This window comes from Dermacentor albipictus, chromosome 1 (genome assembly GCF_038994185.2).
Source record: "Dermacentor albipictus isolate Rhodes 1998 colony chromosome 1, USDA_Dalb.pri_finalv2, whole genome shotgun sequence".
NCBI lineage: Eukaryota > Metazoa > Arthropoda > Arachnida > Ixodida > Ixodidae > Dermacentor > Dermacentor albipictus.
The window spans coordinates 472,940,656-472,956,811 of record NC_091821.1 but is presented as its reverse complement, the minus strand read 5'-3'; the positions used below and the strand labels follow the sequence as shown (position 1 = coordinate 472,956,811).

Below are 16,156 nucleotides of genomic sequence, written 5' to 3'. Positions count from 1 at the left end.
TAGATGTGGAGCATTAGGGCTGTTAAGTGAATGTTTGTGTTCTTTTATTTAGTCTAATATATTAATGCACTTGCTGCTCTGTCTAATGTATGTTTTCCCACACATGAGTGGAATCTGATAATCTATACCAGTGTTACAAGGCACAAAAGGGGACACATGTCTAACGCCACAATCATCTTTTCATTTTTTCCACCCTGTTCAAGTTTCCTGTTTATTATAGGACACATGATTGACAACTTGCAGGGGGCCGAGAAAACTGTGTTGACGTCGTATCTATTGGCTACGTTCTGTAAACCATGGGATAATCTATGTACATAGGGCACCACAGCAAACCTTTTCTCCTTTTTCTGTTTTTCTTGTTTCTTAGCTGAACTTTTTACCCATTTTAAAAGCTTTTCGCAGGTTAGTGATAATAACTGCACAGGATAACTAGCCTTCTCGAGCCCATCTATTTGTTGTGAAAAACTTTGTTGCATATTGTGTGGACATGACTTAGTAATGACAGACCTAAGAGCTGAGTAAGCTACCCCCTGTTTAACAAGCTTGGAATGGCAAGAGGAAAATTCAAGAGGGTGTCTGTGTCCGTGTCCCTTTGCACTGCAACCCAAGACTACTTTGGACTCAAGCATGACCATGTAATAACCAAATGTTTGAATAGCGTTACACATTACTTGTTCCCTTTTCTTGTGCTTGTTAGTCGTCTGGTAGATACAGTGCAAAAAAGAGAACCTTTAAAAATTCTATTAGATACATCTATGGTGTATTGAAAATGGCTTTCCTGAGTAAGCACATATGTTTTCTTAATTTCAGAACGCACTTGGTGCTTCGTTTTCGATGAGTGGCTCTCCACAAGCAGCAAGGATGGCAGAATCGAGAGGGAGGCATTCGCTTCGAAGAACAGCCCACCTGTGCTGAGGGTAAGTGGTGGCAAAGTGAGGCAGGGAGTCCGTTGGCGGCTTTTATTTGCACGAAAATTTTCACATGCTGTGTCTTGCTGCCAAGGCACGTGAGTGATGGTAACAACAGCAAAAGTCACATGGCATGTGCTCTCCATTGCACCAAGAGCTGCCTCACGGCTATGTCCAGCATTTACATTTGTTTCCCAAGTTGACGTGCTCATGAGCTCTTACATTTGTCTGAGAGGTTTCTGAGGCCAGAGCTCCAACTGATGCCAAACCACTCCTCACTGTTGTTAATCCAGTACTCATTAAAGAGATGCTGTAGGGGTGCATACAGTGCACGCAGTACAGTTTGTGCAATTTCTTGAAATTTCCTTTAAATTATGGATGTGGTATGTTTGGTGCCAATTTTGTACATGAAAGAAAATGGCTGGAAGGGTAAACTTTAGCATAAGTTAATGCAATGATTCGCTTGTAATGTGTGAAAAATTTCAGCACTGTGGGTGAAAGCCATGTGGTGTAAAAGAAAGCGTGGAAATGTGAGCACAAACTGAAGTTTGTGCTATGTTTGTAATTTTTTTGCTCTACATATGAAGATCCTGACAAGATTATATTTATTCTAGCAGAGAGAACTTATAGTTAATAGCATTCAGAAGAACTGTATCGATTGCAGTGTCAAGACTGTTCCTTTAATACTTTGGGAAAGTGTCAATAATGCGCAGTTTATGGAGGGTGGTCTGAGGCGTACGAAATATTGGATATTTTTCTGGGTAAAATAATTCTTTTGTCGAGAAAATAAGCTTGGATTCACTTTTGCTGCTACAAATATTATGTTCTAAATATTGTTCATGTAATTTTAAAATGTCAACAACAGGTGGTTGGTTGATCTTAACTGATACCAGTCACTATATGTTTTTATATATAACTCCACCTATCTGTGAATGAACCCACGGTTGAAAGGGAATGTTTTGTCTGCCTGCTCCTTGTCTTTCATTCATTCTGTGTAGGTTTTAGTACTGCCCATCAGACATGAATGCGTACCAGCCTGCCCAGTTCACATTTCTTTACCTCATCGATATGTTGTCTTAGTATGTGTGAATACTATGTGCATGACATAGGTATAACATCTGTGTGAGGGGTAGTGTTATATTTGGCTTCCTGTTTTGGGGATGAAAGGATGGGAGGGATGCGGGAACATCAGTGTCAGACCACTCCTGCAGTGGTTTCGATTAAATCTCCTGTGGCCAAGCCCGATTTCTGTGTATGTCCATTCATAAGTGAAAGAACAGCTTGCTTGCTGGTATCCCAGATGCAGCTCCCATGGTGCGGCAATTTTTTATCTTAATTATCCAAGGTTAGATAATGTATGGTAGTGAACAGTTACTATATTCACGTGTTATTATACAAAGGGATACAATTATGTAAATGCTTGTTAACTCAAACTCTAATGTAACTACGAGCATCGGTAATAGTTTGTTTGCAATAATTCAAGCTCACATGGTGCACCAATCTCTGTCTGAATCATGCAAATTTGTATAAGGTACCGTAAAAGAGCAGCTGCGGTTTTCACGTATTGTACAAACAGATAAACAAACAAAACAATTTTGTGCTTGCTCACTGCCAGAGTCTATGGAAGCAAGATAGGAGAGGGCACATATGAAGATTTCGAAGCCACAAATATGCAACTGGGTCGTCGGCAGCATCACGGCGTACAGTTAAACCTCGATGTAGCAGAGAACTTCAATATAACAAAATTCTCAATATAACAAAGTATTTAACTTTTTATAACTTCTTGTCTATGAAACGCCTTGTGTATACAGAATCGCAATATAACAAAGGGGATTAAGCGTGATTTCAATATAACGAAATTTCCCTGCCACCTTGAAGAAATACCAGGACAATAAATGGAAACTTCCACTGACACAGATGGCGACATTGAATTGCAAGCGGCAGGGAAATTTCATTATATTGAAATCACGCTTAATCCCCTTCGTTATATTGCCACTTGCGAACGCATTTTGAAAATCATGCGCCACACAACCAAGCGCATCCGTCCAAGCGCAGCAGCATCATGTTTGGTAAAAAGTCCAAGTGCGATAAGATCCTATCGCACACCCCACTCTGTATGCTTAGGGTGCAAGTGAAAGGGTGAGCCGAGAAGGATGGGGGCTTGATGAGCTCTGTCTTCCCGCGCGAGGAAGGGGAAAGGAGGGAGGGGAGCCCGCTTGCAGCAACGTATCAAGTAGAGGGAGGGGGCGTGTGTCTTATTATTTTTTTTTCTAGCGGTGCCATGGCTTTGAATGAATGTCAGCACGGCTGACGTATATATGCAGCCTGCGCGCCCTGCTTTAGAGGTAATCTGCTGCATGTGCAAAGAGTAGGCATGATGGCATGTGTGGTGTCTTCCCACACGTTTAGTACTGGAGGTTGCGTAATCTCTAGTTTCGGAGATTTGTTCAGGCGAGAGGCAGACAAAGCATTCGCTCCCCTCTGCCAGCGCTTTTCGTGATGGCATCATCCCACTGTGGGCGGTGCTATCAGCCATGGGGGCGGAGTAGATGCGAAAGCGTGGTTGGCTTAGCTTCATACCACTGGCCAATGTGAAGATCGACAGGGCATCAAACATTGTATTTCGTCACCGGCTGTCAAGTTCAAAAGAATTAAATTTTTTCTCATTCAAGTTTGCTTTTTCCAATTTTCCGATACTTCGAGAAATTTCGTGCCCCTTCCATGTAAGGATAATCAATTGGCGACTGTACTGATCTGCATAAAATGTTGATTTTCATGATAGCACAGTTTTGATGTAACAAAGCAAATAGCAGATTTTACCGACTGTGTTATATTGAGGTCTAACTGTATTAGATATTGTCAGCATAAACTGCAACCTGAGTATCAGATTGGGACTCTTTTGTAAGCAGTTCGGAAATTTAATCAGTTTTCATGCACAAGAAAAACCAATATTATATGGATTCATCACTCATCTGTCAAAAGAATGCTTAATCATTAATGAGCTATGATATCAAATCTATATAATTCATGCTGGAATGCTGCTTAGGTGTTATTTGTTGTGAGAAGGCCTGGACTTGATGACTGGCAGCGTTAGAGTGGCATGGAAAGTAAAGGTGACATTACAGTACTTCTTTAACAGAGTGCATTTATTACATCACTGAACTGAAACAAGTGAGCAAGCCCAGGCCTCGCTTGGGCCTGGCATCAGGTAGGCGTAAAGGAGGCGGTGGAGGTGGCGCTGTGGATCAGTTACACCAGACGAGCACTCGCATGAACAGGTGCTTGCACTCTTAATGGTCGCCCACGCTTTATGTCGCCAGAACAGTACTCTACACTGAAGCACTTTGTTGATGCTGCTCTTTGTGACAGATAGCTTGCATTTTTCTGTGCTTGAATGTTTGTATGCCTTGGTTTCCTTTTGCAGACTATGCAGCGCTCATTGATACATGCACTTTGTGAGCATCACTTATGGCACTCTACTGTGACGATGAAAAGCTGCTCTTCCTTCTCGCGTGGCCAGCGGCTTTTACTGTGCCTTTCGACAGTGCTTTTCTCAGGTGCACTGAGCGCACTTCACATCTTCTTCACAGATGTTCAGGTAAGGCTATTGTGGACTGACCACCTTTGCCCTTGATAAATTAAAAAAAAAGGCTCTAAAAGATCCCCAGTTATCTATTTGATTGACACATCACATGACGTGCGCAACCCTATTTCTTTCCCTTAATCTCAGTTGGAGGGCAGTTCAATTGGAGGGTGCTCATTTGGTTCTTTATCTAAACTGCTGCCTCTCTACCTCCCAATGTTACATTTTATTGTGTTCATTTTCATCCCTCTTTGCCCAGCGCATGGCCTCCTTTCATGTTTCTTGAAATCTGAAACTAAGTACATTGTAAGCGTGGCTGATTTAGGCAGTCAGTCAATCAGCTGGTCAGTTGGTCAAGGCAATGCTTCACTACACCAGTAGGAAACACTGGTGGTGGGGAAACAGAGGTATTTGAACTGACAGCCTAAATGGTTTACAAGTCTGAAATGTTGCTCCGTGCAGCTGCTTGCTTCAACAGTATGCACAACAATCACTCTTTCTTTTTTTTCAGCCTGCAGCAACTGGTCTGTCAGCACAATACGTTGGTGAAGCAGGCCTTGTCTGTCTCATAGTCCACCTAGTTCACCAAGTCCCTACGGCAATCTTCAGACACTATGACTGCATGGCTTTGCTGCGAAATCTCTGGACCAGGTTCAGGATGCTGCTTTTCTGCATTTTCGATGCGACATGTGGCCGGGCAACTCGGGGACAAAGCACCCCTTCGTACTCATCATCCAGCTACAGCCTGTACACACTGTATGGCATATACAGAGTGCGAACTGAAGGCACCGGAGGCAGTGCTGGTGGCCAGTCATTTCACTTGTCGCAGTTCAACGAAGAAGATGTTAGCTACACTCTGAGCAGCACCAACAGTTCTGCTCAACTGAGAAAAGGGCAGTTGCATCAAGAAGAAAGCACACCTGCCCGTAGCCGTGAAGGATCTCCCCATGAACAAGCAGCAGCAGGTCGACAGAACTTGGAAAGCAGGGAGGTGGAGGAGGAAGCTGTCTTTAGGTTAGCCTTTGCATGCTTGCCACGAGACTTCACTGGAAGTGCTTCAATGAAAGTGCTTTGATGGGGATTAGTTAGCATGGCAATGGCATGTTTCGATCTGTCAGAGTCGTACTGTTTGGGTAACTGAGATTAAAACAGTGACACAAAAGTGTGAAACATACAAGATCAGTAATGGACAGTGGTTGAACAAGGAAAGCTTCTGGCATGAGCGAATCAACATTCATACTAGAGTACTTGTCTTCGCCAGGCCCTGGTGAAGACAACGTCTCTGGTCAAAATGTCAGCCAGAGGCTTTCCTTGTTCGAGTCACTGTCGATCGTTTTTGTCTCCGTCTTCCTGTGAACCCTTTGTCTGTACAAGGTCTTTGTGTGACTATTTTTCTCGCCAGTATTTCTGTGTGTTTTACCTGAGCAGTGCAACTTTAACAGCTAAGACCTTACTGGGAAGACTTAAAGGCTGTAGTTGCTCTACGTTATGAAAATATGAATTCGATCCATAGTTTTTAAAATTTGAAGCGGATCCTTTTGTTCATAGTGGCACTGAAGACAAATGTTAAGTCAGGTCAGAGTGGTAGATAAGGGCTTTGAGGTGTTTGATATACATACCACTTATACAGAGAACTGAGACTTTGTAATTGAGCAAATTACATAAATGTAGATCAGTATTGGTACTGCCACTAAGAAAAGGCAGCTGAAAAGGGTTATCAACTACTGTCAATAATAAAGAAAAGTATTGATTACTCTGCATTTCAACGTGGAAGAAAACATATTTTGAGTAGCATCATTAGATTTTCCTCCCTCAGAAAGGGAACATTACACTGCTCTTTAGCAGCTTTAACCATTTTCCAATAATAGTCTTATTCAGTGTCCCTTTAAAAATCCCTTAAAGCATCTGCTAAAACATTCATTGTCCCGATTGTCCCATTCTTGCACTAAACATTCCAGTGTTTGCAGAACAGCTGTGTCAGTGCAAGCTAGGAAGGACATCAGTATTTCTGAACCACTTGTTTCTAACGGAAGATACTAAGTCTGGGATGCGCAACCTACGAACTTGTGTGCTTTCTTTTTTTTTTTTCAGCAACACTGCATCCCCGCTGGAAGCAGCTTTGGCCAACTTGGTTAAGCTTCAACGCCAGTACCGGAGAAATGATGATACTATTGGAGATGGCTACTTGGAGTGCCAGGAGAGAAGCCCTTCACCTTCTCTTGGAGACTCTGAGTTAACGTGCCTTGATTTTGGTCGGTAAATTTTTATCCAGTTCCGTTCACACTTAACAAAATTAATTCATGTGAGTGCAGTGACTACTCGTTTTTACATTGCCACATACATTTTCTGAGATTAAATGCGATTTGCGTTATCACACTCATGTTGTCTTGTGAGATGTGCATACGTATTATTGGTCCTTCATTTTGAATGTTGTAGTCGCATGTGAAAAGACAGGTGCATACTATCAAATTGTTTTGTTTATTGTAGCCTGTCCTTGTGCTAGAGGGTGGCACAGTCCCGCAAAAGGCACCTACCATAGCTTTGTGAAGCGGTAATATTAGTTGGTTCTTCTGCAAGAAAATTTAATCAGATTAGACAAGCTGAGTTTTCTTTCATATTGAAATGTAGCACAATTTGCTTTACTATTAGTAGTATACGGCTGACTGCAAGCAAACCGGACATAATACATTAAGGTAGCTGGTACAACGTCCTCACAGTAGTGGTGCTGACCCTAACTCTTGCTTACATAACTTCCTCACTAACTAAAGTGCTGTTCCCAGTAAAAGTGACTCTTTGTACACCTTGATGTGCTACTCTGTTACCCTGACTTGAATGAATATTTGCCTTAATTGTCCTTCAATTTAGTCTAGACTCATTTCAGCGGGCATTTCAGTGTGTTGTACAAAGTGTCAATATGTAACGGCATCAGAGCAAGGTTGTGAAAAATACTCTGGCATACCAGAATCTTGTCCTCGCAGAAGTGAACGTAGGATTTATGCTTTTACCGTTGCTGTCATTAAATGATAGCTCATCTTTGTAGAAATGACACCGAACAAGATGACACATGGCAGTAGATGGGACAGGTGCCAACCTATCCCATCTTCTACTACTATGTGTCGTCTTGTTCAGTGCCATTTCTATGAAGGTGAAGCTGTACAAACTAGGGCAACAATAAATCACACTCATTTAAACAGTTGACAGGCAGCTGCGCTTCATGTGTGTCCCAGTTCTTCATATTCTTCTCTGTGGTACTTCTTTGTAGTGCAGTGTTTCACCATGTCACCAAGCCAACTGGCCCACTACAACACATTATTGATCTATAGTCAGACTAACAGATGGACAGACGGCTGTGTCACTATCCGTGTTTTGTCTTGTTCTGCCAGATACTGATGATAATGAAGATAGTGATGACTCTGGAGTGGCATACAAAGTGCCTTCAGTGGCAGACGCAGCAGCCGACCGGCTTACCTGGCTGGTCGGCTCGCTTGGCTGGCTCTTGGTGGCAGGGCTCACTTTGGGCTCTCTCGGCACCCTTGTCTGTTGCACTGAAATGTGAGTCTTCCTTCGTCAGTCGCCACACTGCAACAGCAGAATTACACATCACTGAAATGAATTTCTGAATGCTTTGTATGGTGCAGTAAAAAACTGTCAAGATCAATGCATTTTTTTTATGTTCATTGTTGTTTATTGGCTTTTATTTGTACGTAATTTTCATGTTTGTACCTAAGCAACAGCTTATAAATAATAGCAAAAATTTCTATTTACTTTCCTTATACAGTGAAACCTCATTAAACCATAGTTGGCCGGAGCTCGGAAAAAGTGCGTACTAAACGGTAGTACTGTTTAACCGAAGTAGCATGAGATCGACCACTTACCTGTCAAAAATGGAACTCAGAGAGAGTGCGATGAAAGGGGAAAAAAACATGCAGTATCTATTCACTTCATGCCACAAAAGCAGCAACGACAGAGGCTTCAAACTTACTGAAGCTGCATGCCAGCTTTTCAGCCAGCCCCCTCTTCTCGGCAAACACTCGCATGGCAGATTCCTCGTTGGCGTTACGTATTCTCCATGCACCCGCACGGTAGCACTGCAGAAGCCGCGGGGCGCTTTTTTCATTGTGAGGTGCTGTTCTCATCGCGACGATTGCATATATGAGGCTGACGTAACGCGCACCTTCTGCCACTGTTGGGCCTGAATCGCCCGTGCTGTCGCTTTTCATGTCTTCCTCATCACTGTTGCTAGCCGACACTTCGGTAACAAGAGATTCAACGATGGCAAAAAGTTGAACCACGTAGCCGACATCTCCTTGCGGTTGCAGCAGCACTGCTGAGCAACTTCGCATTCCAATTGCCACACACCGTAGTCAACAGCAAATCCCTCTCGCGTGCCAGCGCCGACTTGTTCGTGTCACGTTCGATAGCACGAACGATGTCTAATTTTTCTTGTATGCTGAGCATCTGGCGTTTTTTTTATCTGAGCTTCAGCATGATGCGAGTCCTCGCTTGCATGATGCCACAACGCTCTCTAGCATGGCACTGAAATGACGTTGATGTTGATGAGGCTTCACGCGCAAACGCACAGGGCGCTTGAAGGCCATTGTACTGATCTATGAGGCTTGTTGTTCTGCCGGGCCACCTGATGGAGACGACGCACCTCCGTGTTTGTACGACGAAAAGTGGAAACACTACGTATTAACCGATACGTGCGCAATAAGCCGGTACGGTTTATGCGGATACAAAACACATTATGTTCAATGGCTGCTGAGTTGGGGATTTGACTTTACTACTTTTAAATCTGAACTACTGTTTAAGCGGGTACGGTTTAACAAGGTTTAACTGTATTAGATCATTCATTTATATCTACGTTTTATGTTACTCTATTATATCTGTGTTATATCCTGGTTCAAACTATACTTGATCTGTACATGTTGTTGGCACTACGGTTGGCACATTTGGTCAATATTTGATGTTCTCTGGGTGCTTACATACTTTCTCGCACAGTAAGTATTAAAAATAACAAAACAAGACATTTGTTACTTAAACAGGTACTCAGATAAAATTTTTTACCTTTGATTTTTTTTTCTTAAATAATATTGTGGACCTCAAAGCCATAAAAAAGATTGCCATGCCTCAGAGAGCCTTAAGTAAATTACTGTAATAGCTTTTTGATGAAGCAGTTTCAGTTCCATTTTTCAGACTGTTGTGACAGCAAGTGAAAGGTGGTCATGTGGGAGCAGGACATCGTGATGTTTTGGCACTTGCTCCAGCTCACCTGTTGGTCTGCTATGCTGCTCCACAGGGCCACACAATGAGTGAAAGCATGGTACAGGGAAAGCCTGATGATTCGAAATCTGTTAATTTGAATTTACATTGACGGATAATTCAAAGTGCTCTGTTGGTCTCGGCAAAGTCCTGTGTATTTGAGTGGAGAACTCCAAAAATTGCTCAATGGTTATCTCAAACACAATTCCTTACTCCCATGGACTGCTTTTTGGACAAACCTGAGCTAAAGGCAAAGGTTCAACGCATCACTTTCTACCGTTATCTCATGTGCCGTAAAAATGACGGGAAAAAAAGGAAGGCGTGAAGAGCTGAGATGAAACTGGAGCAAGCAGAGTGGTGCACGCCCTCTTTTCCCATTCAGATGAAAAGGAGCAGGAAGGAGCACCCAGCCCGCGCTTGATCACATTACCATGTGCTCACCTATGCCTCCCCTCCCCCCCTTCCCTGCTAGCATGCATGTGATCCTGTCATCTGCAACAATGGTGCACATCGTACCACCATCCTTCTAGGCTCATCCTCACACGTTTTCCCTCGCACTCACAGCAAATGGTGCATGAGGGGCACTCTTATCACACTTACTTTTTAAGCAACCTAGGCTTCTCCTGGCACATTTTGTCGTGAACTGATAGAGGAAAGATGAGACTTTTTCAATGCAAGCCCAGTGATGGTTTTGGTTTTGCATGCTGTGTGACGTAACTTATCGGCCACTATATTTAAGGGGGCTCTCCTTAGTCTGAACTCCGTTTTATTCGAATAAATTTCTGGCCCCCTTGGTGTTCAAATTAACTAGATTCTACTGCATTCGATTGAGCAAGCTGGAGTGAGTTTCAGACATTGCGATATCCTGCTCCCACGTGACCATTTTCTGAAGTAGAAATTGTGGTCGCTGACCAGGTCAAAGTGAAAAAAAACCTGACCAGATGAACTTTTCTTGATCTCCTGACAATATGACCATTTTCTACATCACAACGTCACGGCAAATACACCTCCTGCAAAAATAAACTGAAAGTGGTTTGTACAAAAGCTATTATAACAACTTATTGAGGTACTCTGAGGCTTTCCTGTATAATACAGCAAATAGCTCTCATGGGCTCTTTTGGCCAATTTCATAGTTCATGGTTGAAGGTTAAAATGTTGCTGGCAATACAAAGGTGCCGATGTAAAGGGTGCATGCTCTCTCGCACCCGAGTTGTATTTGTCACCTTATGCCAACTGTTAACACTCTTTGGGATGTACATGTTGTCCGCCTGTACAAAAGCCACTGATGTGCTGGCTAACCACTACGCTCTCCATGACATTACCCAATGAATCAGCAAATGTTTCCTAAATATCCTCACTGCTACAAATATACACCGTCAAGTGCAACATTTATTTAATAAAGTAAATAACTATTACAAGCATTCAGCTGTTTGGTTACATTGAAATTCATCATAAATCGTTTCTGCAAGATTTTTTTTTCACGTGTTCTGTAGTCCAAGAGCTATACTAAATCGGAAAAAAAATGAATAGTAGAAAATGTCATGCCGATGCTCTGTAACTATAAATGAAGGCACCATATTTACCTTGTTTCCTGTTAAAGCTAGTTTCTAATTGTGTGTACAAAATTATCTCTCAGTAGGTAAAACAGTGAACTCATAGCTGACATGCTGTGGTTGCTTAGTGGATTTGGCATTAAACTGCTAAGCACAAGGTCGGGGGATCAAATCCCTGCGGTGGCGGCTGCATTTCGATAGGGGCAAAATGCAAAAACGCACATGTGCCATGCAGTGGATGCACGTTAAAGAACTCCAGGTGGTCGAAATTAATCTGGAGGCACCCAATACAGCATGCCTGATAATCAGAGCATGGTTTCGGCGCATAAAGCCCTAGAATGTAATCTTAATCTACCTGACTTGTAGCAAGAAGCTACAAAAGAAACCCATTTTTTTTCTTTGGAGTCAAAGCTTCGCAGCGGAATAAAAATTCACCCTAATCGAAATCAGGATGTTTCCTTAGAAAGAAAACAAAGTGTTCTTCGTGAGAAACGCTCATGGGTTTCGTTTGTGGTTTCGTGCTACAGGTCAGGTGGATGACAATTGTTCCTTTCGTGAGCTTTCCTCACCTCGTGGGCTTCCACAGAACTGATTTGTCCAAATTCTTTCACCTTCAGGTTCCTGGCTGGTGCAAATGCTTTGTGTTTCGAAATAACAGCAGTGGCTGTATTGTGGTCAATCTTCGTAGCTTACCCAATACAAGCAAGTACCTCCACTCTATTACATTGTCATTATTTCTGAATGGTTTCCCAAGTCATGTCTTGTTTGTTGTCAACAACCTGTTTCTATGATGGATATGGGCTATACAGAAGGCTTTTTATGTTAATGTGGCTCTCCTGTTGAAACCTAGTGAAACCTCGCTCTAATGAACTTGAAGGGGGAGCCAGAGTTATTTAATTGTATCAACTACTTCACTATATCCATTATATGCATATACTGCACTATGAATCTCTATAAGGTTTCAAGGGAAACTTCACTCGCTTTGTTATATCCATTACTTTGTTATATCCAGTATTTTGTTATATGCCATTTTGTTGTAATGATGTTCGACTGTATATGCATCTTATAATTATAGTAGCACGCAAAGCCATTGTAGCAAAGAAGGTTTTGCTATCTGGGTCATGTTCCGAGATCATCGCTGGTTAATTTAGGCCAGCTATAACAAATAAAAAAAAAGACATTGTGTGCCGCGTTGGGAAATATGCAGTCTGTTAAATGTAGTGTCACTCTGTTTCCAAAGCATTATTTATTTATTAAATTCTGTGCTAAATTCTGTAATAATAAATGAATAACAGATGTCCTAATTTCACGTAAATGGTATTTGGGCTTGGATGCTTTCATTGAAGCCACTAAAGGAAAACAGGCGTGAGCCTCATGCACAGGAATCATCTTTCCATGGCCATGAATGCAACTTTCACCATTCTCTATTTTTTTTCTTATACATATTTCAGGGCCCACATTCCATCTACGAAATGAGATGCATTCAAAGCACTATTGATTCATTGTTCCCAGCTGGCCAACTTTTGGTTATTAGGTAGTTTTAGTGTATCATTGAGTTTTTTGTCAGGCTAAAGTATGAGATTATTAAGTAAGGTGATGAACTGGTCTAGTTGTTCATTCATTTTAAACTGCACTGAGTGGCACTTATCATGGTAAATAACACAAACCGACACGCCAGACAGGATGAGAGAATGCAAACTACCAACTACTGGTTTATTGTCGATGAACCGTTGCCCTCATACCGGCTTTATTCGATTGAGCAAGTGCAGATGCCAAGGCTAGCAACATGATAGAAAGATGTGAATAGCTTGGAAGTGGATGCACACGTTGATAAAACAGAAAGAAGGAATGAAAAAAGAAGGAAGGGCTTTAGTTTCGTCTCCTCTTGTGTCACTAATTTAGTCTCCTTTCATCCATTCCAATGCAGGCCTGCGTGGTGTCCACATGTACATATATGTGCTGGCACCTCTCTCAGAAGCCGCAGAGTGCCTTCCCGATGCTTCCATGTGCGTGCAATGAGGCCCTGCAGCGCCTTCTTCGACGCATCCGCATCCCCGCTGCAACCCCACTGTTTCCCCTTCGGCACTGCAAGCGTTTATCTAAACACCCGTCACATCGCGCGGCCGGTTTTATGACTCAAGATAGTGGACACTGCTACGCTGGAGTTGATGGGTTGGACACGGCATGGGTACAGCGCTGGCATCCCGGTCACCTACTGCACCACTTAATGCGATATCCTTCAGAGAGGAAGCTGGTTGCCATCAGGAGGCAGTGTCTGGCGATGGTAGCAGCCTTCAAAGCAACGAGGTACCAACTGTTGCCTGCTGCTGTGGCCACTTTTGCTGCCTGTGTTACCTCTTCATCTACAACTGCTACTGTCACTAATTCTATGACTACCACTACTGTTTCAGTTGAATTTTCCTATAGCAAAGTTATATACGACAAGATGTCTTTGTTATATCAGATATTCTTTATAAACATATATTCATTGCATGCTGAGATTGACGAGAAACATTTTAGATTTATAGCAAGTAATACATGCAGCGCTGACCACAGTAAAGTGTGTTCACTTTAAACGACATTTCAGCTGCACCACTGCAGCTTGTTCACAATCACAGCAAATGGTGGAGTACACTCATTTATAAGTGCGCTTCGATCTACTAGAGTTAAACCTCGATATAAGGAAGTATGTAAAATCGGCAGTTTGCTTCGTTATATAGAAATTTCGTTGTATTGAAAATCGACCGTTTATGCAAATAAGTACAGTCACCGATCGATTATTCTTACACGGAAAAGGGCCGCAGAATTTTCGAAATTATCAGGCAATAAAAAACAAAACAGATTTGAATAACAAAACAATCCATTTTAATAAATTTGGGAGTCGGCGACGAATGATATGGTTTCATGCCATGTCTACGATATCCACATAGGTGGTATGAATTAAGCAAAGCCATCCACGCTTTCGTGTTGACACAATCTCGACCAGGTGAGGTGGGTTTTCAGTGGAAGAATCAGGAAACGACAACGAAGGTGAGCATTGTGATGATGGAAAAAGAAAAGCAGAAAAGAATGTATTCACTTCATTCGTACATGGTTGTGACTCTATCCGAGTCCGAGCAGTTCTCTTTCCTCACAGCCATCCGGATTCGCTTTTTATGCCCTTTTTATTCCCTCTCTCCCTTAGTGAGGGAATCCACTGGCCAATCACAAATGCCGAGTCGTTCACCACCTTTATCGCCCCTCACTTGTCTTCAACGTGCTGCTCGTGGTGCTCATGTCTTCCACGTGCTGCTCGGGTACGTGGTGCACCTGTCTCCAACGTGTCACAATAGAAGGCAACCACCTGTCGTCGACGCTTTTCCCTGGGAGTATTTGGCGATGACCCTGTCATCAATGTGGCCACTCCGTGATGGTCAGGAGGATGATGTTGCTATCTTGAAGCGAAGTGAATGATAAGGCGTGAACATCAACCGTGACAGCTGCATATCGCTGGTGGGGTATCCGCCCGCTATGAGGGACCGCCAGGCATAACAGCACCCCCGCTGCCAAATGTGGTAGTTGATGGCTTCTTGGATAACTTAGGGAACACTTGAAAGGCCGATCATAACAGCGTGCACTTTGCCCCCACGGCTGATAACGTTGCCCGCGCTGGGACAACGCCATCAGCTGGGACAACGCCATCATGAAAAGCGCTGCCAGTGTGGAGTAAATGATTCGTCTGCCTCTCCCTCCAATGCCTCTCGCTCCAACGGGTTACCGAAATTTGAGATTACGCAACCTTCAATACTAAACACACAAAAGACAGCTTACATGATGCCACGCCGTCTTGGCATGCCCACTCTTTGCACATGCATGGCAGATTAATACCTCTAAAGCAGGTTGCACTGCTGTGTATGCACTCAGCTGCACTTACAGTGATGCGCAGCCACGACCGAGATGTGCACCAACTTGCCCCTACCCCTCTCTGCCCCGCCCCAGCCCTCGCGCACGCATGATCGCGTTACCGTGAGGTCGTTCCCCTCCCCCTCTTTCCCTTGCGCAGGGAGGCAGCACTCATGTGTGAAGCCACCATCTTTCATAATCACCCTCGCACACTTTCACTCGCACCTAAAGCACCAAGTGCGTGGGGCGCAATAGGATCTTATCGCACTTAGACTTTATAGGGAACATGATGTGGCTTCATTTTGGAGGTCGTTCTGTGCGGTTGCAACCAGCCACTTATAATTCAACCATTTGACCATCTGTGTCTGTGGAAGTTTCCAATTATTGTCTCAGCATTCCTTTGCTGATGAAGGAAAATTTCGTTATTGAAATCGCATACAAACACACTTCGTTGAGGTTGAGGTTATATATGATTCGGCTATATTGAGGTTCTAATTACATGGTGTTCTATAGACAAGAGGTTATGAAAAGTTGAAACTTCGTTGTATCGAGAATTTCGTTATATTGAGGTTCCTTATATCGAGGTTTATCTTACTACATGCGTGTACTTCTGATGCTAAATTAGTGTATTTCGCTGTTCGCTGTCACTGTGAACAATCGTCATATGGCGGAGCTGAAACGTCTATTGAGTACATTTTGCCTTGGTCGATGCAGTGTGTACTGTTTACTATGATTTCCCTGACTAGATGGGGTTCAGTGAAATCCTCGATTTATTTTTAGATTTACCTAGTTATATCTATGTTCACTATACCGAGATTTGAGTACTAACCCAACTGCTGTTGCCACCTCCTACTCTCATGGCTGGTAGCACAGTGTCATTTCCCATGACTGGCCTCAAACTCCTCTGTTCTTCCTATAACTTGTTTACTGATGTTTTTGATGCTTCCCACTAAGCAGAATGTCTCTTT

The 16,156-nt window shown here is 43.0% G+C and overlaps 1 protein-coding gene across 4 annotated transcripts in view; it reads left to right on the top strand.

Annotated features, from left to right (window-relative positions):
- Positions 1-16,156, top strand: part of LOC135908902 (uncharacterized) — a 636,710-nt gene that overhangs the window by 572,890 nt on the left and 47,664 nt on the right. For all 4 annotated transcript variants that reach the window (XM_070532480.1, XM_070532479.1, XM_070532481.1 and 1 more), the window contains 7 exons: positions 811-917; positions 4,333-4,506; positions 5,003-5,505; positions 6,583-6,743; positions 7,875-8,043; positions 11,924-12,008; positions 13,234-13,613. In XM_070532480.1, the coding sequence (XP_070388581.1) occupies positions 811-917; positions 4,333-4,506; positions 5,003-5,505; positions 6,583-6,743; positions 7,875-8,043; positions 11,924-12,008; positions 13,234-13,613 (1,579 nt within the window). The remainder of the gene's footprint in view (positions 1-810; positions 918-4,332; positions 4,507-5,002; positions 5,506-6,582; positions 6,744-7,874; positions 8,044-11,923; positions 12,009-13,233; positions 13,614-16,156) is intronic.